The sequence below is a fragment of the Chlorocebus sabaeus genome, chromosome 23 (assembly GCF_047675955.1).
Source record: "Chlorocebus sabaeus isolate Y175 chromosome 23, mChlSab1.0.hap1, whole genome shotgun sequence".
Taxonomy (NCBI): domain Eukaryota; kingdom Metazoa; phylum Chordata; class Mammalia; order Primates; family Cercopithecidae; genus Chlorocebus; species Chlorocebus sabaeus.
The window spans coordinates 70,733,304-70,760,042 of record NC_132926.1 but is presented as its reverse complement, the minus strand read 5'-3'; the positions used below and the strand labels follow the sequence as shown (position 1 = coordinate 70,760,042).

Here is a 26,739-nt window from a genome sequence, read left to right as displayed (position 1 = left end):
AAGACAGGCATACGCAAATGAAAAGGTTTTGAGGAATAATCAGAAACAGTACCTGTGAGGGAGTACAGGAAAGACTGGGAAGAAGGAGAGGTTGAAATGCAATCCCAGAGGTCTCAGCCAGTCTCACAGAGAGCTCTGGAGATGGGAAGGTCTTTAGGAGTTGTCCTGAATTGAAGCAAGGCATCTGGGATCAGTTAGTGAATGCAGGCTGCCACCAGAAAGGAGGCTAACATTGAATGAAATATCCTTGACAGTGTACTATAGCATCCCATATACTGTCATTTGAAATGTTTCATGATTTGGTTTTTCTTCCCCTCTACCTTTTGTCTATAAAACTTTATTTGTCCTATTTCCTCTTCCTCCACCTTGTTGTCAGAAAGCTATACACTTTCTACTCTACTCATTTTTATTCTTATATTTTTGAGATGTATATTTAACCCCGTAACTTTCTGTCAATGTCCACGTTTAATCAGAATATCTCTACCTACAAGGGACAGGATTTGTAGCCTACTTTTATTTGTTTTCTGTTTTGGACTTTTCTTCTCTACCACCTCTCACAATTCTAGACTGATACGTCTGCTTTATTATGTTATATGCTAATAATTTTTAAACTTTATTTTTTCTATTTAATAGTTTAATTTTGTTTATCCTGAACACTGCAGATTTAATTTTTTTCTTGTCTAGCTATTACTAATATACAGAAATACTTTTTATATTGAATTTTGCATATTGACTTTGCGTTTAGTAACTATAAACTCATTAATATTTGGAATTCATTTTAGATTTTTTTTTGGATTTTCAACATAAGCAATTATATTTTCTGTGAATAATGACAGATGTTTTCTTTTCAATACTGTTCCTGTTAAGTTTTTGTTTTGTATCTTGCCTTATTACATTGGATAAGGCTTCCTGTACAATATTGAGTAAAAGTGAAAGTAGTCACAAAGAGCAAGTTTGTATAATTTCTAATTTCAGAGGGAAGTTTTTCAGCATCTCTCCATTAAATATGAATTTTGTTGCAGACTCTATTCCTGTTTTTAAGGTGTATTTTGTGTTTTCAATAATTAATGGACTTGACATTTATCATTTTTTTCTGCCTCTATTGAGATCATATAATTTGTTCTTCCTCTTTTTGCTAATGTACGTAAAATACATGATTAATTTTGAAATGTTAAGTTAATCTTGAATTATTGGGATAAACCAATTGAGTCATAATATAGTATAATTTATATATTTTGCATAATTAAGAAAATTTTAGCTCATAAATAATATTTGCCTGAAATTTTTCTTCCTTGTAACCTGCTTTTTTTTTTTTTTTTTTTTTTGAAATGGAGTCTCAAGGCTGTCTCTCAGGCTGGAGTACAGTGGTGCAATCTTGGCTCACTGCAACCTCTGCCTCCTGGGTTCAAGTGATTCTCCTGTCTCAGCCTCCCTAGTAGCTGGGATTACAGGTGTGCACCACCACATCTGGCTAATTTTTGTATTTTTAGTAGAGACGGGGTTTCGCCATGTTGGCCAGACTGGTCTCAAACTCCTTACTTCAGGTGATCCACCCTCCTCGGCCTCCCAAAGTGCTGGGATTATAGGCGCCCTGCTGTAACCTATTTGTTGTAAATCAGCTAATTCTGACTTCTAAGGACAAGTTAAGAATTGTTCTCTTTTTTAAATCTCTGGAAGTTTATATAAGATTGATGTTCCTTCTTAAAATGTAGAATTTTTAGGTGAAGCCATCTGGGTCTGGAGCTTCTCTCTCTCTCTCTCTGTCTCTGTCTCTGTGTGTGTGTGTGTGTGTGTGTGTGTGTGTAGGTTTTCAATTAGAGATTCAACTTCTTTAGTAGGTATAGAGTTATCCAAAGTTTGTAGTTTTTAATTTTTTTACTTCAGTTTTGGTGAATGGTGTTTTTCTAAGAAAGATTTTTTTTCAAAATTTTATAATATTCTCTTATTATTTTTAGAAATTATCAAACTTGTTGTGATTTCCCCTGCTTTAATCCTGATAAAGGTTACTTGTATCTCTTGCTCTATTAATCTCTTTATTTGGGAGTTCATCAATTTATTGGTCCTTTTAAGGAACAAACTTTGGGCTGAGTATTTCTATGGTATATGTGTTTTTTATTTCATTAATTTGCCTTCTTATGTTTTAGTTTTTTCCCCATACTGAATATATTTTCTCTTTTTTTGAATTTCTCATTTTTATATTTGTGTGGTATGGCTTTTTCTCCAACTACATTCAAATTTTCTCTTTGTCTTTTGATTCCAGTAGATTGAATATAATATGCCTAGGTGGTATGTGTGTATACACACACATACACACACACACATTTGATGTTTATCCTCTTTGCAGTTTTCTAAGTTTCTTGAATCTGTGGTTTGGTGTATGTTACTGATTTTGAAAAATTCATAGCCATTATTTCTTCAAAATTTTTTTGTCCTATCCTTTCTTTCTTTGTTTTTTAAATTTCAAGTTCAGTGGTACATCTGTAGGTTTGTTACATAGATAAACTTGAGTCATGGGGGTTTGTTGTAGAGATTATTTCATCACACAGCTATTAAGCCTAGCACGCATTAGTTGTTTTTCCTGATAGTCTCCTTTCCCCCAACCTCTACCCTCAAGTAGGCCCCAGTGTGTGTTGATTCTCTCTATGTGTCCATGAGTTCCCATCATTTAGCTCCCACTTATAAGTGAGAATATACGGTATTTGGTTTTCTGTTCCTGTGTTAGTTTGCTAAGAATAATGGCCTCTGATTCCTTCATTACATCATATACAAAAATTAATTGAAGATGAATTAAAGACTTAAATGTAAACCTCAAAACTATAAAAACCTTGGAAGACAACCTAGGCACGTGCAAAGATTTCACGATGAAGATGCCAAACACAATTGCAACAAAAGCAACAATTGACAAATGGGATCTAATTAAACTAAAGAGCCGCTGCACAGCAAAATAAACTGTCAACAGAGTGAACAGACAATCTACAGAATGGGAGAAAATTTCTGTCCTAGTCTTTCTCTGGAATTCCACGTAGGCATCTGTGAGACTGCATGGAATTTTTAAGATTGTTCCATTGGTCTTGGGTGCTCTGTGTTTCGATTAGGGTGTTTTCAATTGACCTACCTTTAAGTTCACTGAATCTTTCCTAGGCAGTGCCACATTTGCTAGTGAGTGTGTTGAAGGCACTCTTCATTTATGTTACTGTAGGGGGTTTTGTTCTTTGAAATTTCATTTGATTCTTTTAGTTCTCATCTCCTTGTTGAAATTTTCCACTGATCTCATGTTTTCACTTTTTCCATTACAGTTGTTAACATCATAGTCATAGTTATTTTTAAATTGCTGTCAGAAAATTCTAACATCTCTGTCATATCTGAGTCCAGTTCAGTTGACAGCTTTGTTTCTTACCAGTATGTTATTTATTTCTTGCCAGTTTGTTTGCTGATAATTTTGTGTTTAATGTGTGCATCTTGTGTTGGAAAGTGGAAATAGGTAGCTTTCATGGCTGTAAGTAAGCATGCCTTCCCTTATGCTAGGCATTTTGTGTGGAGGTTTGGGTTAATCTACTGAAAATATTGTTTGGATTTGCAGTTCGTTCATGCTATGCTTATCCTCAGTGTACCACTTGCTTCAGATTTCTCTCACAATATCTTTACTTTTGGGTGGGGCCTGGTTTTCCTAAGCAGGTTCCTCTATCTGCTCCACACTCAGTTTTAATTCTCCTATTTGCATTATGCTGCTGAGAGAGTCTGTCTCCCTGTTCTTACAACTTCCTAGCAGCACCCCACTGTTACTTGTTATTTGATGCTTGTTAGCTTGGTACTAGCGAGCAGAGGGGACAGTCTCTGTTGTTTTGGTTAAACTTCAGTCTTAGTGGGTCCTATATACTTGGGTCTTGGGAATGCGACCTTCTCAGAACTCTTGCTTTTTCACCATCTGTAGTTCTGTTTTCAGCACTTATGCCTGCCTCTCCCTCCAGTAAAAGGGAATTTTTCCCTGTTCCTTTCTCCCAGCTACACGGCCTTTGTCCCAGTGCCTAAAGGTGACAATGCTTGTTGCCAAAACCACTTGTAGATGAAGGCTTCTATTTATCAGGGGAGGTAAGAGAGAAGGTGTTGGCTGGTTTTGTACCCCCTCACAGTAGTTACCATTCTCCTCCTCCAGGTCTGCACCATGAGGCATGCTTTCTCAGGACTCTCACCCATCTTTTTTTTGTATGCCCTGTAGAGTCCATCCAGAAAAGACTGCAAGAAGATGTGAACTCCCCTTATATGTGGGAGTATGTGGCTCCCAGGGGCTCTGCATCCTCCTGTGAACCCACATCAACACTTCCTGATATGGTTCATCTTTATGTCCCCACCCAAATCTCATCTTGAATTATAGTCCTCATATCAAGGGGATTCACTATCACAAGAACAGCATTACTTAATTGAACCATGGGGCCAGTTCCCCCATGCTGTTCTTGTGATTGTGAGTGAGTTCTCACAAGATCTGATGATTTTTAAAGGGGCTCTGCCACCTTCACTCAGCACTTCTCCTTCCTGCTGCCTTGTAAAGGAGGTACCTTGCTTCATCTTTGCCTTCCACCCTGATTGTAAATTTCCTGAGGCCTCCCCAGCCACGCTGAACTGTGAGTCAATTAAACCTCTTTCCTGTATAAATTACCCAGTCTCAGGCAGTTATTTATAGCAGTATGAAAATACACTAATACACTCCCAATTTATTAACTCTTCTAACCAAATTCTAACTGGTGTCTGGCTGTGTTTGTTCCGGGTTAGCAAGTGCCATCTTTCCTCAAAGACATCTTTTTCTCCTTAGATTTTAGACTAGTTGGTTTTCCTGTGATCTCACTTCTCTGAAGTTTTCAAGGAAATCTTGACCTTGCATTTTTTGTTGTTTTTGTAAGGGTGGAAAACATTGTTCTTTCCAGTTGCCTGTATCCTGAGGAGACACTAGAAGTCTTTTAATTGTATTTTTAGTTTTCTTCTTATTGATTTCTAAGGGTTTGTATATTCTGGATGCATATTATTTTTCAAATATTCATATTGAGAAAACTTTGCTCGTGGCTTCTGTTTTTACTTTTGAAATTGTGTCTCTTGCTGTGCAGATGTTTCTAAATTTGACAAATTGCAATTTTAAAATCTTTTTCTTTTATATTTAGAGCTCATTGTGTCTTGTCTAAGATATTTTTATATACTGTAAGTTCCTGGAGATATTCTTTAATGTCTTTTTTAGAAATGCTATGATAGTTTTAGCTTCTGTACAAAAAGTTTATTTTAAATTAAGTTAATCTTTGTGGTATAAGAAAAAGATTGTAGCTCATTTGTTACTATGTGTTTATTTAATTATTTCAGTACCACTTACTGTAAAAATTTACCTTTGCTTATTTAATTGCTTTGATACTTTTTTCAAAATTTAATTGACCACATGTATATGATTCTATTTCTGTACTCTATTCTTTACCATTGACCTCCTTTTCTTGTTACACTAATCTCACAATGTCTTTATTTCTGTCTCTTTATAGTAAGTTTTAAGGTCAGATAGAGTTCTCCATCTTTGTTCTTCTCAGGATTGTTTTGGTATCCCAGATGCTTTATATTTCTTTACACACGTTAGCATACATTTTTCACTTTCTGCAAACAAAGTCTATTAAGATTAGTCTGCATACCAGTTAGGGAGAACATTGGCATGTTAATAATATTGAGTCGTCCAGTCAATGAGCATGATATATCTCTCCACTTATATTTTGTTCAACTTTTATTTTACATTCAGAGGGTACATGTGAAGGTTTGTTACATGGGTATACTGAGTGATGCTGAGGTTTGATGCATGTGTGACACCATCATGCAGGTAGTGAGCGTAAAACTACCAATATGTAGTTTTTCATCCCATCCACCTCTTCCTCCTTCCCTCTTCCAGTAGTTCCCAGTGTCTGTTGTTCCCACCTTTATGCCCATGTTTACTCAGTGTTTAGCTCCCACTTATAAGTGAGAACATGTGATATTTGGTTTTCTGTTTCTGTGTTAATTCACTTAGGATAGTGAATGGCCTCAACTACATCCATGTTGCTGCAAAGGACATTATTTTATTATTTTTTATGGCTGTGTAGTATTCCAAGGTGTATATGTACCACATTTTCTTTATGCAGTTCACCATTGATGAGTACCTTGGTTAATTCTGTCTTTGCTGTCATGAATAGTGCTGCAATTAACATACAAGTGCAAGTGTCTTTTTGGCAGAATGATTTATTTTCCTTTGAGTATATACCCAGTAATGGGATTGCAGGGCCAAATGGTAGTTCTAAGTTCTTTGAGAAATCTCCAAACTGCTTTCTACAGTGACTGAACTAATTTGCATTTCCACTAACAATGTATAAGTGTTCCCTTTTCTCTGTGGCTTCGCCAGCATCTGTTATTTTTTGACTTTTTAATAATTGTCATTCTGACTGGTATAAGATTATTTCTCACTGTAGTTTTGATTTGCAAAAATTTCTCTTAGCAATATTTGATAATTTTAACTGTAGCTGATTTGGACATCTTCTGTTGAATTGACTCCTACATATTTTATGTTTTTTATTCTATTGTAAATGAAGTGGTATTATTGAATTTTCCTATCATTTCCTATTAGTATTTGTTTTTTATTGTGATTGTTTTATATTGACCTTGTATGCTGTGACCTTGACAAATTCACTGATAAATTTTAGTAGTCTAAGTCAACTTTTAGAATTTTCTATATAACAGTCAAGTCATGTGTACATGGCAACAATTTAACTTTTTTCTTTCCAATATTAATCGACTTCTAATTTTACCTAAGTTAGAACACTGGCTGTGCCTTTAATTTTAATTGGCTTTATTATAAAGATGTAACTTATGTACAATAAAATTTATCAGTTTAAAAATTATAATTCAAAGAGTTTTGACAAATGAATAAAATCCTGTAATCACCACTATAACCGTGATATAAAACCTTTCCATCACTCCCTAAATCCCTTAGAGCCTTTTGCATTCGATTGCCTCTCACTTTAGCCCTGGAGAACCACTGATCTGCATTCTGTCACTTCAGTTTTGCGTTTCCTTGAATATCATATAGAAGGAATTATTTGTAGTATTTTGTGTTGCATTATGCCTCAACATATATTTTTAAACCACAAAATTTCATGTGTAATTTTTCCTTTAAATTGTTGGTTGTTTTATAAATAAATTTTTAAAAGACTAAGAAATATTTCTTTTATATTTCCACATATTTCCCATTTCTGCTGCACTGCATTCTTTTCCATATATCTGAGTTTCCATTTGCTCTATTTCTTTTCAGCTCCTTCCTAAAAGTCCCTTTAGAATGTCTTACGGTGCAGATTTCCCACCTATGAGTTCTTTCATAGTTTACCTGAAGATGTTTCTACTTGACTTTCATTTATGAAGGATATTTTTGTTAGGCATGGAATTCTGTATCTATAGTTTTTTTTTTCTTTTGGTAGTTAAATATCTTCAAAGTTAAATAACTTTACAGATATCATTTTGTTCTTTTTTGGCCTACATTATTTTTGATGAGGAGTCATCTGCGGTTTGTATCATTACTTCCCTAAAATGTGTAATCTCTTCCTCTCTGTCTCTCATTCAGTGCAGGAGGATGCTTTCAAAACTTAAAAAGAAATCTTCTGTTTTCAAACATTTGATTTAGATGGACTTATATGTAGTTTTATTTTCATTTATTTAGTCTGGGTTGCTGAGACTCTTGGATCAATAAATTGAGGTTGTTTACTTAAATTTGAGAAAATTTTAGCTGTTTTTTTTCAAACACATTTTCTGCCCTAGACTATTTTTCCTTTCTTCCTAAGACTCTGGTTGCATGTAAGATATCTTGACAGCGTCCTACAATTCACTGAGACTTAAATTTTTTTTTCTTTTTGTTCTCTAGATTGGATAACTTCTATAACTATATTTTTATTACTTCTTTACTTCTGCATAACAAATTATTGCTAAACTTAGTGATTTAAAACAGCAAAAATCATTTATTTCATAATTTCTGTAAATACAGAATTCTGAATCATTTGGAATTTTGAATCATTCACTTGGGTAGTTTCAGCTTACGTCTCTCATGCAGTAGCAGTCAGATGATGACTGGGTTACAGTCACTGAAGGATGGATTGAGGCTGGAGAATCTATTTCCATGGTAGCTCACTCGTGACTAGAAAGTTGGTTCCTCTTCACATTAGCTCATCCGTGGGGTTGCCTGAGTGTCCTTAATGTCATAGAAGCTGTCTTACCTCAGAATGAATAATCTGAGAGATGAAGACAGAATCTGCTGTGTTTTTATGATCTGGGAAATCACACACCTTCACTTTCACCATATTCTATTTGCCAGGTGGGTCAACCATAATTCAGTGTAGAAGTGGAATTCAGAAAGACATGAATACCAGGAGGTGAAGATTACTGGGGCCTACTGTGGAGGTTGGATACCATATCTATCCTCGAGTTTACTCACCCTTTCTTCTGCAAACTACACTTTGCTTTAAAACTGTTAAATTTTTTTTTTTTGTAATGTAAATAGATTGCTTTAGTAGTTCTCAAGTTTTCAGTTGGTCCTTTTTAATAGTTTTCATTTCTCTGGTAAGAGTCCCCATTTGCTTATGATCATCTTTTTTTGTTTATACCCCATTTCATTATAATTATTCTTTCCTTTAATTATTTAAACATTTATAATAGTGGTTTTAAATCCTTTTTATGTGAATATCAACATATGAATCATCCTGGAGTTGGTTTCTATTGATTAATCTTTTTAAAAGACCGTTGTTCTCATTTTCCTATCACTTCACAGGTACAGTAATTTTTTTTATTGCATACTGGGCATTGTCAATGATTCATTGCTGAGATTCTGAAGTTTGTTTTCTTTTACTTTAAGAGGTTTTTTTTTGGTTTGTCTGTTTTTGGGCTTTTCCTCTAGCACACATTTAACTTGGTGGGACTTATAGTCCAAACCTTGTCCCCCTATGAGGGGCAACAGCTAAAATTTCTTCTCAGCCCTTTTTACATTCCAGTTATTGCTTATTGCTTTCTGCTGGGTTCCTTAGAGTCTCCTCTACACATCGGTAGTTAAGAGGTTAGCCTAGTATTTGATGACAGTTTACATACAGATTTTTTTATTCTTCCACTATGGTCCCTTCTTTCTGGAATTTCCTTCTCAATTTCCAACTTCTCTGTCAGCCTTGAATTCTGTTTTCTGGTACCTCAAACTAGTAAGACCAACATTTTCTGTTTGAGTTATGGCGGTCCTGTGCTGCCTGCAGAGTGCCCTCAGAGGCCCCTAGAGGAAATGCCAAATAAATGTACAGCTCATTCAGAAGAGTTTCTTTCTTTTATGGGTTACATCACTCCCAGTTTTCTGATTTTGGCTGTTATTCTGCACATTTAAGTAACTGTGTTTATATTTAGTCCAGAGATTGAAATGTTTATATTCAGGAGGCTTAGTAATACCAGCTTCTCTGCCATTAAGAGAATGGAATCTTGCCCTTTCATACATGAATGAGACACTAAGTATCTCCTTAGAAACTGTGGGTCACTGAGCCTGTTTAATGGTAGGTTTCACTCTAAGGTGATTTACAGAAATGAGGATATTTTGTTGGGGGTACCCCAGTGTCCGTAATCATAGCAATCTTAACCCTCGTTGGGTTATTTATTTTGTTCAGTGAAGAATCCACCACTTGCTATATGGCTAGGGGTAAGATAGACATAAACCAATTTCTCAACATTCTGGGAGCCTGTGGCCTCAGGGGTCTCTCTACTTATTGTGCAGTTTCACTTAATCTCTGTTTTCAATATGGCCTCAGCTGTATCTTCTGATCTAAAACATATTTTGTTCCTTGTTCAACATTTACAAAATTAAATATATTATCTCCTTCTAGGGTTTGGTAGGAGTGTTTTTTGGCTATGAGTTGTTAGAAGAGATAATCCAGGAAGCCTAAAAACTTTAATTTTAAAAAAGAATGTGTTATGATTACATAATAGTTGCACTTATTTATGGGACACGTGATATTTTTATACAAGCACACAGTGTGTAATGATCAAATCTGGGTAACTGGACTATCCATCCCTTCAAGCATTTATCACTTCCTTGTTGTTAGAAACATTCCAATTCCACTTTTAGTTATATTGAAATATGTAATAAATTACTGTTAACTACAGTTGCCCTATTGTGCTACTGAATATCAGATCTTATTCCCTCTCTCTAACTGTATTTTTGTACCCATTAACTATCCCCTCCTTCCTACTACCCTTCCTGTCCTCTGATAGTCATCATTCTACTCTCTAAGAGTTCAGTATTTTTCTTAGCTTCCACATATGAGCGAGAACGTGCAATATTTGTCTTTCTGTGCCTGGCTTATTTCACTTAATGTCCTCCAGTTTCATCTGTGTTGTTGCAAATGACAATATTTCATTCTTTTTATGGCTGAATAATATTTCCATGTGTATACATACTACATTTTCTTTATACATTCATCCACTGATGGATACTTAGGTTGATTCCTTACCATGGCTGCGATAAACATGAGAGTGCAGATGTCTCTCTGATATACTGATCTCCTTTCTTTTGGATATATACCTAGCAGTGGGATTGTGGGAACACATTTTAGTTCTATTTTTAGTTTATTTATTATTTTGAGGAACCTCCATTCTTCACAGTGACTGTACTAATTTATGTTCCCATCAACAATGTATGAGGCTTCCCTTTTCCCCACATTCTTACCAACATTCATTATTGCCTGAGATATTATCAAATATCTCAGGGGTGAGATATTTCCTTGTTTCGATTTGCATTTCTCTGATGAATAGTAATTTCTGTATATAGTTGTTGGCTATTTGTATGTCTTCTTTTGAGAAATGAGATCTTTTGCCCATTTTTAAATCTGATTTTTTTCCTATAGAGTATTGTTTGAGCTTCTTATGTATTCTAGTTATTAAACCCTTGTCAAATAGATAGTTTGCAAATATTTTCTCCCGTTCTGTGGGTTGTCTCTTCACTTTTTTTGATTGTTTCCTTTGCTGTGCAGAAACTTTAGCTTGATGTGATTCAATTTGTCCATTTTTGCTTTGGTTGCCTGTGCTTTTGAGACCTTACTCAAGAAATCTTTCCCAGACCAATGACTGGAGTGTTTCCCCAATGTTCTCTTCGAGTAGTTTCCTAGTTTCAGGTATTATATTGAAGTATTCAATCCACTTTGACTTGATTTTTGTATCATGAGAGAGAGGGTCTAGATTCAATCTTCTGCAAATGGACATCCAGTTTTCCAGGCACCATTTATTGAAGAGACTGTCCTTTCCCCATTATATGTTCTTGATGCCTTTCTCAAAAATGATTTGACTGTAAATGCATGAATTTATTTCTGGGTGCTTTATTCTGTCCTACTGGTCTATATATCTGTTTTGATGCCAGTATCATGCTCTTCTGGTTCCTATACCTTTGTATTATACTTTGAAACCAGGTAATATGATACCTGCAGCTTTCCGCAACCCCCCCCCCCCCCCCCCGCCTCCCGCCACCACCTCCCCTCAGGATTGTTTTGTCTATTTGGCTTCTTTTGTGGTTTTACATAAATTTTAGCATTATTTTTCCTATTTCTGTGAAGAATGTCATTGGCATTTTGATGGACATTGCATTGGATGTGTAGATTACTTTGGGTAGTGTGGGCATTTTTAAAATATTGTTTCTTCCAATCCATAAACATAAAATATATTTTCATTTTTTGTGTGTCCTATTCCATTTCGTTCATCAATGTTTTATGGTTTTCATTGTAGACATCTTTCACTTCTTTGGTTAAGTTTATCCCTAGATATTTTGTTTTATTTGTAGCTATTGTAAATGGGATTACTTTTTCATTTTCTATTTCAGAAATGCTACTGTTTTCACAAGTTGATTTTGTATCCTGCAACTTTACTGGGTTGATCAATTCTAATAGTTTTTTTTTTTTTTTGGTAGAGTCTCTAGGCTTTTCTAAATATAAGATCACTACATCTGCAAGCAAGGACGATTTGACTTCTTCCTTTCTAATTTGGATTAAGGGGCCTAATAACTTTTATAGAAATTTTTAACCAATGTTTTATTCTCTGTTCTATACCTCACCTTGAGAACTATCTGGTACTCTAACTTCTGAACATGTCTTGATTTTATAGTAGGGATTAGATTTCTTCTTATTGGCTTTTCCCATTGAAAATCTAGGTTTCAGGTTTATTAACTCCTCTAAGTCTGTTACTGTTTGTTCATATGTTCAAGATTCAGTTGACGTCATTTCTCTCCTTCTTTTTGTGGGATAATAACCCTGTTCCTTTTCAGTTGAGTTTTGATAAGAAGTAATGCTACATTTTGTATATTTAATTCCTCTTTCATCTATTTTAATATTTAATAATTTTTATCTATGTCTTAAATAAAAGGAAGCTGTATGGATTATACAAAATATCCTGTTTTTAAACTTCAATTAATAGCATATTTACAAAAGTCAATTACGAAAAGTATAGATGTAAAATGACTAAACTTATGCTGAATATAAATACGAATTCCATAATCACCTCTGTACCATGAAATGGTTTTCTTGCACCATTGTTACCTGAAACAGCAGGAGAAAAGCTTGTCATCTCCTTTAATGTGGCATGCTTGCTTTGGGCTTATGCTGTAAAAGAATTGCTAGCAACAGACAAACATTTACATGCAGTGCTGCTGCTGCTGGACTTGCCTCAAAGAAGTGAGAATAAAAATGGGAAGATGGCCGAATAGGAACAGCGCCAGTCTCCAGCTCCCAGAGCGAGCAACACAAAAGACAAGTGATTTCTGCATTATCAACTGAGGTACTGGGTTCATCTCACTGGGGAGTGCCGGACAATCAGTGCTGGTCAGCTGTTGCAGCCGGACCAGCGAGAGCTGAAGCAGGGCGAGACGCCGCCTCACCTGGGAAGCACAAGGGGGAAGGGAATCCGTTTTCCTAGCCAGGGGAACTGAGACACACAACACCTGGAAAATCGTGTAACTCCCGCCCCAATACTGCGCTTTAAGCAAACAGGCACACCAGGAGATTACATCCCACACCTGGCCGGGATGGTCCCACGCCCATGGAGCCTTCCTCATTGCTAGCACAGCAGTCTGCGATCTAACCGCAAGGCAGCAGCGAGGCTGGGGGAGGGGCGCCCGCCATTGCTGAGGCTTAAATAGGTAAACAAAGCCCTGGGAAGATCGAACTGGGTGGAGCTCACAGCAGTTCAAGGAGGCCTGCCAGTCTCTGTAGACTCCACCTCTGGGGACAGGGCACAGCTAAACAACATCAACATCAACAACAACAAAAAGCAGCAGAAACCTCTGCAGACACAAGCGACTCTGTCTGACAGCTTTGAAGAGAGCGGTGGATCTCCCAACACGGAGGTTGAGATCTGAGAACGGACAGACTGCCTGCTCAAGTGGGTCCCTGACCCCTGAGTAGCCTAACTGGGAGACATCCTCCACTAGGGGCAGACCGACACCCCACACCTCACATGGTGGAGTGCACCCCAGAGGAAGCTTCCAAAGCAAGAATCAGACAGGTACACTCGCTGTTCAGCAATATTCTATCTTCTGCAGCCTCTGCTGCTGATACCCAGGCAAACAGGGTCTGGAGTGGACCTCAAGCAATCTCCAACAGACCTATAGCTGAGGGTCCTGACTGTTAGAAGGAAAACTAACAAACAGGAAGGACATCCACACCAAAACCCCATCAGTACGTCACCATCATCAAAGATCAGATGCAGATAAAACCACAAAGATGGGGAAAAAGCAGGGCAGAAAAGCTGGAAATTCAAAAAATAAGAGCGCATCTCCCCCTCCAAAGGAACGCAGCTCATCGCCAGCAAGGGATCAAAGCTGGACGGCGAATGACTTTGATGAGATGAGAGAAGAAAGCTTGAGTCCATCAAACTTCTCAGAGGTAAAGGAGGAATTATGTACCCAGCGCAAAGAAACTAAAAATCTTGAAAAAAGAGTGGAAGAATTGATAACCAGAATAATTAATGCAGAGAAGGCCATAAACGAATGGACAGAGATGAAAACCATGACACGAGAAATACGTGACAAATGCACAAGCTTCAGTAACCGACTCGATCAACTGGAAGAAAGAGTATCAGCGATTGAGGATCAAATGAATGAAATGAAGCAAGAGGAGAAATCTAAAGGAAAAAGAAGAAAAAGAAATGAACAAAGCCTGCAAGAAGTATGGGATTATGTAAAAAGACCAAATCTATGTCTGATTGGGGTGCCTGAAAGTGAGGGGGAAAATGGAACCAAGTTGGAAAACACTCTTCAGGATATCATCCAGGAGAACTTCCCCAACCTAGTAGGGCAGGCCAACATTCAAATCCAGGAAATACAGAGAATGCCACAAAGATACTCCTCGAGAAGAGCAACTCCAAGACACATAATTGCCAGATTCACCAAAGTTGAAATGAAGGAAAAAATCTGAAGGGCAGCCAGAGAGAAAGGTCGGGTTACCCACAAAGGGAAGCCCATCAGACTAACAGCAGATCTCTCGGCAGAAACTCTCCAAGCCAGAAGACAGTGGGGGCCAATATTCAACATTCTTAAAGAAAAGAATTTTCAACCCAGAATTTCATATCCAGCCAAACTAAGTTTCATAAGTGAAGGAGAAATAAAATCCTTTCCAGATAAGCAAATGCTTAGAGATTTTGTCACCACCAGGCCTGCCTTACAAGAGACCCTGAAGGAAGCACTAAACATGGAAAGGAACAACCAGTACCAGCCATTGCAAAAACATGCCAAAATGTAAAGACCATCGAGGCTAGGAAGAAACTGCGTCAACTAATGAGCAAAATAACCAGTTAACATCATAATGGCAGGATCAAGTTCACACATAACAATATTAACCTTAAATGTAAATGGACTAAATGCTCCAATTAAAAGACACAGACTGGCAAACTGGATAAAGAGTCAAGACCCATCAGTCTGCTGTATTCAGGAGACCCATCTCACATGCAGAGACACATATAGGCTCAAAATAAAGGGATGGAGGAAGATCTACCAAGCAAATGGAGAACGAAAAAAAGCAGGGGTTGCAATACTAGTCTCTGATAAAACAGACTTTACACCACCAAAGATCAAAAGAGACAAAGAAGGCCATTACATAATGGTAAAGGGATCAATTCAACAGGAAGAGCTAACTATCCTAAATATATATGCACCCAACACAGGAGCACCCAGATTCATAAAGCAAGTCCTTAGAGACTTGCAAAGAGACTTAGACTCCCATACAATAATAATGGGAGACTTCAACACCCCACTGTCAATATTAGACAGATGAATGATACAGAAAGTTAACAAGGATATCTAGGAATTGAACTCATCTCTGTAGCAAGCAGACCTAATAGACATCTACAGAACTCTCCACCCCAAATCAACAGAATATACATTCTTCTCAGCACCACATCACACTTAGTCCAAAATTGACCACATAATTGGAAGTAAAGCACTCCTCAGCAAATGTACAAGAACAGAAATTTTACAAACTGTCTCTCAGACCACAGTGCAATCAAACTAGAACTCAGGACTAAGAAACTCAATCAAAACTGCTCAACTACATGGAAACTGAATAACCTGCTCCTGAATGACTACTGGGTACACAACGAAATGAAGGCAGAAATAAAGATGTTCTTTGAAACCAATGAGAACAAAGATACAACATACCAGAATCTCTGGGACACATTTAAAGCAGGGTGTAGAGGGAAATTTATAGCACTAAATGCCCACAAGAGAAAGCTGGAAAGATCTAAAATTGACACTCTAACATCACAATTAAAAGAACTAGAGAAGCAAGAGCAAACACATTCAAAAGCTAGCAGAAGGCGAGAAATAAGATCAGAGCAGAACTGAAGGAGATAGAGACATGAAAAACCCTCCAAAAAATCAATGAATCCAGGAGTTGGTTTTTTGAAAAGATCAACAAAATTGATAGACCGCTAGCAAGACTAATAAAGAAGAAAAGAGAGAAGAATCAAATCGAAGCAATAAAAAATGATAAAGGGGATATCACCACTGACCCCACAGAAATACAAACTACCATCAGAGAATACTATAAACCCCTCTACGCAAATAAACTAGAAAATCTAAAAGAAATGAATAATTTCCTGGACACTTATACACTCCTAAGACTAAACCAGGAAGAAACTGAATCCCTGAATAGACCAATAGCAGGCTCTGAAATTGAGGCAGTAGTTAATAGCCTACCAACCAAAAAAAGTCCAGGACCAGATGGATTCACAGCTGAATTCTACCAGAGGTAGAACGAGGAGCTGGTACCATTCCTTCTGAAACTATTCCAATTAATAGAAAAAGAGGGAATCCTCCCTAATTCATTTTATGAGGCCAACATCATCCTGATACCAAAGCCTGGCAGACAGAACTAAAAAAGAGGATTTTAGACCAATATCCCTGATGAACATTGATGCAAAAATCCTCAATAAAATACTGGCAAACCGGATCCAGCAGCACATCAAAAAGCTTATCCACCATGATCAAGTGGGCTTCATCCCTGGGATGCAAGACTGGTTCAACATATGCAAATCAATAAACGTAATCCAGCATATAAACAGAACCAAAGACAAGAGGCACATGATTATCTCAATAGACGCAGAAAAGGCTTTTGACAAAATTCAACAGCCCTTCATGCTAAAAACTCTCAATAAATTCGGTATTGATGGAATGTATCTCAAAATAATAAGAGCTATTTATGACAAACCCACAGCCAATATCATACTGAATGGGCAAAAACGGGAAAAATTCCCTTTGAAAACTGGCACAAGACAGGGATGCCCTCTCTCACTACTCCTATTCAACATAGTGTTGGAAGTTCTGGCTAGGGCAATCAGGCAAGAGAAAGATATCAAGGGTATTCAGTTAGGAAAAGAAGAAGTCAAATTGTCCCTGTTTGCAGATGACATGATTGTATATTTAGAAAACCCCATTTTCTCAGCCCAAAATCTCCTTAAGCTGGTAAGCAACTTCAGCAAAGTCTCAGGATACAAAATTAATGTGCAAAAATCACAAGCATTCTTATACACCAGTAACAGACAAACAGAGAGCCAAATCGTGAATGAACTTCCATTCACAATTGCTTCAAAGAGAATAAAATACCTAGGAATCTAACTTACAAGGGATGTAAAGGACCTTTTCAAGGAGAACTACAAACCACTGCTCAGTGAAATGAAAGAGGACATAAACAAATGGAAGAACATACCATGCTCATGGATAGGAAGAATCAATATCGTGAAAATGGCCATACTGCCCAAGGTAATTTATAGATTCAATGCCATCCCCATCAAGCTACCAATGAGTTTCTTCAGAGAATTGGAAAAAACTGCTTTAAAGTTCATATGGAACCAAAAAAGAGCCCGCATCTCCAAGACAATCCTAAGTCAAAAGAACAAAGCTGGAGGCATCACGCTACCTGACTTCAAACTGTACTACAAGGCTACAGTAACCAAAACAGCATGGTACTGGTACCAAAACAGAGATATAGACCAATGGAACAGAACAGAGCCCTCAGAAATAATACCGCACATCTACAGCCATCTGATCTTTGATAAACCTGAGAAAAACAGGAAATGGGGAAAGGAGTCCCTATTTAATAAATGGTGCTGGGTAAATTGGCTAGCCATAAGTAGAAAACTGAAACTGGATCCTTTCCTTACTCCTTATACGAAAATTAATTCAAGATGGATTAGAGACTTAAATGTTAGACCTAATACCGTAAAAACCCTAGAAGAAAACCTAGATAATACCATTCAGGACATAGGCATGGGCAAGGACTTCATGTCTAAAACACCAAAAGCAACGGCAACAAAAGCCATAATTGACAAATGGGATCTAATTAAACTAAAGAGCTTCTGCACAGCCAAAGAAACTACCATCAGAGTGAACAGGCAACCTACAGAATGGGAGAAAATTTTTGCAATCTACTCATCTGACAAAGGGCTAATACCCAGAACCTACAAAGAACTCAAACAAATTTACAAGAAAAAAACAAACAACCCCATCAAAAAGTGGGCAAAGTATATGAATAGACATTTCTCAAAAGAGGACATTCATACAGCCAACAGACACATGAAAAAATGCTCATCATCACTGGCCATCAGAGAAATGCAAATCAAAACCACAATGAGATACCATCTCACACCAGTTAGCATGGCAATCATTAAAAAGTCAGGAAACAACAGGTGCTGGAGAGGATGTGGAGAAATAGGAACACTTTTACACTGTTGATGGGATTGTAAACTAGTTCAACCATTATGGAAAACAGTATGGCGATTCCTCAAGGATCTAGAATTAGAAGTACCATATGACTCAGCCATCCCATTACTGGGTATATACCCAAAGGATTATAAATCATGCTGCTATAAAGACACATGCACACGTATGTTCATTGCGGCACTATTCACAATAGCAAAGACTTGGAATCAACCCAAATGTCCATCAGTGACAGACTAGATTAAGAAAATGTGGCACATATACACCATGGAATACTATGCAGCCATAAAAATGGATGAGTTTGTGTCCTTTGTAGGGACATGGATGCAGCTGGAAACCATCATTCTCAGCAAACTATCGCAAGAACAGAAAACCAAACACCGCATGTTCTCACTCATAGGTGGGAACTGAACAATGAGATCACTTGGACTCGGGAAGGGGAACATCACACACCGGGGCCTATCACGGGGAGCAGGGAGGGGGGAGGGATTGCATTGGGAGTTATACCTGATGTAAATGACGAGTTGATGGGTGCAGCACACCAACATGGCACAAGTATACATATGTAACAAACCCGCACGTTATGCACATGACCCTAGAACTTAAAGAATAATTAAAAAAAAAAACATGGGCTAGCAACTATTTCATGCGCATTTCTCCACGGGTCAGTGTAAGCCAAGGGAAACTTATTGAGTCAAAGTTAGAATTTAGACACCTTTATTATCTTGCTTTGCTTGTGAACTTGATTTTTCAATACGATTAGTGAATCTATTCTTTGAAAAGTAACGTCATGTGGGCATTTTCACTCTTTCACCAAACAAGCTAGTATGGAAGTGAATTTGTATGAATTTGCATATATTTGTTATTTGTTAGAGCATTTGTACGCTGAGTTTGTGCTCACCATTATAAAATTATCATGAGGAATAGTTTTGGTATAGTCATGTGTTGCACAACATTTTGGTCAACAATGGGCTGCATGTGTAAAGGTGGTCCCATAAGACTAATAGAGCTAAAAAATTTCTGTCACCTAGTGACATCATAGCCTAATCTTATAGCGTAATACATTACCCATGTGTTTATGGTGATGCCACTGTAAACAAACCTACTGTGCTGCCAGTCATATAAAAGTATAGTGTATACAATTATGTATAGTACATTATACTTTATAATGGTAATAAATGACTATGTTACTAGTTTATACTATGTTACCAGTAAATTCTAGTATAATATTTACTATACTATACATTTTATTGTTATTTTAGAGTTTTCTCCTCTAGCTATAAAAAAAGTTAACCGTAAAACAGCTTCAGGCAAGTCCTTCAGGAGGTATTCCAAGTAAGGCATTGTCATCATAGAAGATGACAGTTCCATGCATGTCATTGCCCCGAAGACCTTTCAGCTTCCAGTGGGACAAGATGTGGAGGTGGAAGACATGATATCGATGACCCTGTCTCTGTGTAGGCCTAGGCTAGTGTGTGTGCATGTCTTAGCTTTTAACAAAGTTCAAAAAGTTAAAAGTTGTTTTTAACAGAAGAAAGCTTATAGAATAAAGATACGTAGAAAATATTTTTGTATAGCTTTACAATATATTTTGTATAAAATATCTTATATTTGTGTTTCAGCTAAGCGTTGCTATACAATAGTCAAAAAGTTTTAAAACATTAAAAGTTTATAAAGTAAAATTGCAGTAAACTAAGGTTAATTTACCATTGAAGAAAGAAACTATTCTAAATAAACTTAGTGTAGTCTAAGCATACAGTATGTATAAAGTCTACAGTAGCGTAATGTCCTAGGCCTTCATATCCACTCACCACTCACTCACTCACACAAAGGAACTTTTAGTCCTGCAAGCTGCATTCATGGTAAGTGCTCTATACAGGTGTACCATTTTTTACCTTTTATACCATATTTTTTATTGTACCTTTCTTATGTTTAGATATGTTTAAATATACAAACACTTATCATTGTGTTACAATTGCCTACAGCAGGAGTTCCCAACCCTGTGTCTGTTAGGAACTGGGCCACATAGCAGGAGGTAAGCTGCAGGCAAGCAAGGAAAGCTGCATTTGTATTTACAGGGGCTCTCCATCTCCCACGTTACTGGCTGAACTCTGCCTCCTGTCAGATCAGTGGTAGCATTAGATTCCTATAGGAGCATATAACCCTACCGTGAACTGCACATGCAAGGGATCTAGGTTGCGCACTCCTTGTAAGAATCTACTGCCTGATGATCTATCACTGTCTCCCATCACCCCCAGTTGGGACCGTCTAGTTGTAGGAAAACAAGCTCAGGACTTCCAGTGATTCTACATTATGGTGAGTTGTATAATTATTTCACTATGAATTACCATATAATAACAGAAACAAAGTGCACAAGAAATGTAATGCACTTGAATCATCACAAAACCATCTTCCCCACCCCCTGTCCATGGAAAAAGTATCTTCCAAGAAACCGGTCCCTGGTGCCAAAAAGGTTGGGGACCGTTGGCCTATAGTATTCAGTACAGTAAAATGCTGTACAGGTTTGCGGTATAGGAACAATTGACCATTCCATCCAGGGTAGCTGTGTAGTAAGCTATACTATCTGGATGTGTACAAGTATACCCTATGATGTTCACAACTGCATCGCGTAAGGATGCATCTCTTCAACTTCTCACCGTGGTTAAGAGATGCATGACTGTATTTATTTTCAATTTCCAATCAGCTAGGAATCACATTCCTGTAACTACTTGATTGGGTATTTTTGGTTGTTTGTTCACCAGTATAGCAGGCAGGCTTTTAAGATTAATAAATCCATAAATTAGATTAACATATTGGACCATGTTAATGGTTGGTGCTATCAGGAATGGAGACTTACTAGGAAGAGTTTAGTGCATGTTGGAGGAAAGTCAGGAAAAAAAAAAAAAAAAGGCTAAAAGTAACACCTGTGAAGTAAGGTGAAAGGGCCTGGAGCTATTTAGCCAGAAATGAGTTGTGATATAACTGTCATATATATGGATCAGAATATGACTAATAATTGTTCGTCTTTGCTGAAATCTGAAAAGAAGAACGTTCAAGGCTAGTTTAAGTGATGTATATTTAATACTGAGAAGAAAAGCCATGACAGTTGATGGACAGGACGTAAGAATACTTATGATGGGATACATCTCTTGGGAACAGAAAAAGAGCTTTACATGTAGCAATCTTCTCTGCCATGAATGAGGACAGGTCCTGCCTTAAGGCAGAGAGTTTACTAGTTGGCTTCCACAAGGCCCTTCCAGAACTGTAATTCTGAGCCACTTCTGTTACTGGCCTTCAGATGCTGAGATCGAACTCGACACAGCCAAGTATCTGCTCTTTCAGGAGCTCCAGCAGTGCCACCAGCAGCGACAACCGCATCTATTCCAACTGAAGACTTCAGTCAAAGGTGAGTCAGGTCAGTGTGAACCTGGGCGCTTCCTTTTCCTCCAGCTCTCACTGGGTCCAGGCAAAGGAGCCCTGAGGGATCGGCGACCACAGGACTCCCTCCCTGGCCACCAATACAAGCTTTGACAGAGGGATGGCTGGTTAGCTGGTGCTAGGTGGGAGGGACTCGCCACGGAGACGCGCTCAAGGAGGGATGAGTTGCGCCACCACCACCTAGGTCCCTCTCTCGCTATCCGGCGGGGCCGCCCGGACCCAGGTGCTCCCAGGGTGCGCCTGGCGCCCGCCATCCCATAGTCAGCGTCCCGCTGCGCACGGTCTCCCTCCAGCTCCGGCCCCCGCGGCAGGGCGCGTGGGATGATGCGCGGGTCCTTGTGCCTTCCCCAAGCTCCAGCATCCGGAGCCGCCCTAGCCGGCACCGCGGCAGCCACAGCCTGGGAGGGAGAAAGGAAAGAGGGAGGGCGGCGGGAAAGGCTTGGCGCGGGAGGAGGGCGGGTGAGGAGGAAATTAGCTAGGGGGAGGGAGCCTCTCTCCTCTGCGGTGCCGCTCGTCTCCCTCCGGCGGGCGGCGACTCCGGGTTCTCCCTCGCGCCCTCACGCCGCTGCTCGCCCCCTTCCCCGCCCACCGTCCCTGAGAGCGCGGGCGGCGGCGGTGGGCGTGTGCGCGCGTGAAGGACGCCGCCTCTCTCTCGCTCCTGCGTTCGCAGGCGGCGGCTGGCGGCCGGCTTCTCGCTCGGGCAGCGGCGGCGGCGGCGGCGGCGGCTTCCGGAGTCCCGCTGCGAAGATGCTCAAAGTCACGGTGCCCTCCTGCTCAGCCTCGTCCTGCTCTTCGGTCACCGCCAGTGCGGCCCCGGGGACCGCGAGCCTCGTCCCGGATTACTGGATCGACGGCTCCAACAGGGATGCGCTGAGCGATTTCTTCGAGGTGGAGTCGGAGCTGGGACGGTAAGGCGCGGGCTCCAACTGGGGAAGCCCGCGGCGTGCACTCAGGGTTGTCCCTTTCGCAGCGACCGCTCCGAGAGTGCGGGAGCCTGCCTCCGTGCCCTTCGATTTCTCCCCGCCTAGTTAGTGCCTGGGAGAGAGCTAACCTTCATTCAGGTGCGGCTGGAGTGCTTCCCACCCCACCAGAGCGCCTAGGCCGGTGCAGCTGTAGGATGAGCCCTCCCTCCTTCTCGCAGACTGCCACTTCCCTTGGGTGACAGCTCCCACCGCACGTGGGCCCTGCTTTCCCAATTGATGTCTTTGCTCACGATTATGGCTTGCCAGAGGGTCCTGTTTGTCTAGTTATTTTTTGGGGTGGGGGCCGGAGGGTGCTCCTCCAAATCAAGACAGAATTATTAAATTAGATTCTTCCTCCTTCCCCTCGTCAAGCTCTCCAAAGCAAGTGACACTAGAAATTAAACTTAAATACTAGCTTCCCTGCAGAGTCTGCTCAGGAGTGAAGGGAGAAATGGATCATTTAAGAGAGTTGAAGGCAGAATAATGAACTAGTGTGGCTTTAAAAGAGAAAGCAGCATATGGGATCCAGGCAGTGGTAATTAGTGAGAATGCTGCTGCTTCTCTTCTTTCATGGGCTGGAATGATTTATTTAAATTATATATGCAACAGACCATCTCCCTAGGATTGCAGGTATGTCCCCTATCCCTCCTCTGAAGATCCAAACAGGTAGCAGTTTGGCCTTCTGAATGATTCCATATGCTTTCGTATTTGTATCCATTGAAAATTTTAGTTTTCTTTCCCTTCCTTTTTTTCGTCTTTTCTCCCTGTTATCCATAGGTAAGGAGATTTGTTTTCAACACTTATTTTAGATCCAGGCTCTTTAGTATAGGGAATCTGAAGATGTAATTTCAACGATTCACAAGTTGCAGCTTCTGTACTTACTACTTTGCAATTTCGTTTTCCATTCTCTTTTTGCTCGATATAGTTTTGCTAATAGCCTTTTCATTTTTTTCAAGCCACTGGAGGATTCAGAGCAGGATTCTGGATATTGGTATTTAGTGGGAAGATGTAGTGGTCACTGCCCACTCTCCCCCCAATTTGCTACTACTATAGAAGGCTCATTGAATATAGATGTGTAAAATAGGCAAACTTCTGATGAAAATTTGGTAATTTGTCACTGTTAAAAATGTTTTGAAGTATTTGAGCACTGAATAATATATACATAAACGTCCATTTTTGATCAAGTTTTTCAGTATTCATCTGAAGATCTATATGTAGGTGGAAATGAAAGGACAATGATGTCGATTTTTGTAAGGTCCAAAATCTGCCTGTTACTAATTGTATGATGCGTGACAATGTAACCATGTAGACCTCTGAGTAAAGAGATGATCTACTTAAAATTGTTTACTTGGTGTTTTATAAACTGCTGTATAGTAGAGGAAGTGCCTGATGCTGCTGCAGGGACTGTCCCAGCAGCACGTCTGTTTTCAGAGTAACATTAACCCTAGATGCCTCAAATAGGCTGACTTAGCCACACACTTTGTCTTTATGAATAAGCTTCACCATCATGAAACTCAAGAAATTCTCTTTAATTTGAGAAATGGGAAAAAAATAAACTGCCAGTTGCATACTTCTATGAGATGGTAGCCTGCATTGAAAAAAACTAAGAAATTTGAAATTTGGGTTTTTTATTTTTCAGTTCAGAATTACGTGTTGCAGTAGATTTTGGAGGACAAATATTAATTAGTTATACAGAAACTTCTCAATTTATGAAGGTGTTATGTCCCAGTAAGCACACTGTAGTTGAAAATACCAGAAATTGAAAATGCATTTACTACACCTATGCTAACAAACATTGTAGCTTAGCCTAGCCTACCTGAAACATGCTCGGAACACTTAATATTAACCTACATTCGGGCAAAATCATCTAACATAAAGCCTATTTTATAATAACTGTTAAATACTGCGTACAGGTGGGATTTTGTAGACATGGTGAGATATGAAACGCAAAACACAATATTCAAAAAACACTGGCAACACGGAACACTCTAGAGTTCCGGTTGTTTACCCTCCTGTGGTTAACTGGGAGCTGTGGCTGGTGGCTGCTGCCCAGCATCAGAGAGAGTATCCTACCACGTATTGCTAGCTCAGGAAAAGATCAACATTTGAAGTATGATTTCTACTGAATGGTATCACTTTTCCACCATCATAAAAGTCGAAAAATCGTAAGTTAAGCCCATCCTGTCAGAGACCCTCTGTCTATACATTGCTAAGATTCTCGCTCTGTTATCTAGTCTTTTGATTACTGTAAAAGATCACAGAATTAAACTATGTTGAGGAACAATCAAAGCTAAAATGTCTTACTTAGTCTCTCTTTGTCAACAGTAAAGCGTATTGTTAGGTAAGTTCTCTGTAGATGGCAGCATTCATGAGGTGCATGCTTACTCTGGTTGGCTGAGACTTTGAGAAGTATTTCAATATCAGAAATTTTTAAGTAAACCTAAAACGTAAAGCAACTACTATTCCAGATATAACTATTAAGAATCGATAGAGCCAGAGAATGCAGCAGAATGATCATCATAGATACTGGCTGAGTAACTAAAGTTTTCTTCCTTCCTACACTAGAGATGGAGTTGAACTCAGGTCGTTAGTTTCAACCCTTTACTCTCAGCCTTGGGCCAAATCCGCCTGCCAGTGTGACTCTAATTCATTAGTAATGCAGATGTCATTAATATGCTAAGAGAACAGTGCTTGTGGTTTTGCTGTTATGGTTAGCTCTAGAAACTAGACAATCTCTACCAGAATTAGTGACTTGTTGGCTCCTCCATTACAATTGTCTGTTGTAAAGTAGTGACTCCTGACTGCAAGAAGATTGGACTGTGACCATTGGGGCGATACACCCTGAGGATGTGTTTGGGAACTCAAGGTGAGCTAAACTCCCAAGGCTATATCCACCTGAAGCCCCTGAATAGTGCTGGCAAAGGCAGGTGCTGGCAGCACTGATCCACATGCAGCCATTGAGACCAAGGCAGATGTCATCACTTTCTTTTGACGGGGAGGGTATAGGGTAGAGGGGCTAATTAAAAGTATCAGGCAAAGTAATTTTCCGAAAATCACATTTCAAGACACTGTTTTGTTCATAGAGTTTGTCAAAAAGTTTACAAAAATCATGACACATACACACATTCAACTCTGCTTAAAAATACGAATTGGCCATGATCCTATTAAGGGCTCCAGATCCTCGAGAGCAGTTGGTCTTTTGCCCAGTGATTTGAGAAACTGGCATTTTAAAGGCTTTTCTGAGGGAGAAGGGAGCTGCCTCTGGTCCAGATCCCGCCCAGTGGTTTGGCACGTGGAATGACAGGAAGTGGCCCAGCCTGTTTGGTGGTGCAGATTTCATCTCTGCATGCAAACCCGTGTCCTGTTTTCAGTTGTCCCACCTTTAGTTTCTCCCTGTTGTTCCATGTTGAAAGAAAGTTGATAAGAAAACTAGATGTATTCCCAGACATACAAATCCAAGGAAACCAAACCTAATGAAAGATAATTAGGACAAGAGAAGAATGTGTTAAACTATTTTGAAACCGTTTTTTTTTTTTTTTTTTTTTAAATTTGGTTCCCATTCCAGTTACTGTAGTTTCTTTAGGCTAGGGACTTTGCATATACTCCTCCCCCCGCAATGTAATTTTAAATAATACATTTCTGTGTCACATTTATATATACACATTTATGTGTACACAATTATGTGTATACCTTTATAATTTTAAATACATTTGTTTGTCAACTCAATTAAACTAATTATATAGGATCCCTTGCTATATGTATTATTGTATAGGAACCAAGTAAATTTCGATAGTAAGCGGTGTGTGTGTGTGTATAAAAGAGAGACAATTTTATAAAACAATATTTATTCTTATTATCAGCAATGCACTTTAATATTTTCTATTATATGCTGTTTGATTTCATCTATTTCATTTAAAAAAGTTGGCTGAACCCATGTGATTTCACATCCCACTATTGGGTTGTGACTCAGTTTGAAAAGTGCTGTTTTAGGCCATAAATCTATATGTGACAGATTAAGCTATGAGGCAGTCTTTTAAAGAAATTCCCTGCAGACCAATTGGCAACATTGGGTGACCTTTTGGC

General features: G+C 38.8%; 1 protein-coding gene across 1 annotated transcript in view; it reads left to right on the top strand.

Moving 5' to 3' along the window:
* Positions 1-21,351: 21,351 nt before the first annotated feature.
* CAMK4 (calcium/calmodulin dependent protein kinase IV) overlaps positions 21,352-26,739 on the top strand; it is a 263,646-nt gene continuing 258,258 nt past the window's right edge. The window contains exon 1 of the mRNA XM_008014118.3: positions 21,352-22,602. Coding sequence (XP_008012309.3) covers positions 22,016-22,602 — 587 coding nt within the window. The 5' untranslated portion in view covers positions 21,352-22,015. The remainder of the gene's footprint in view (positions 22,603-26,739) is intronic.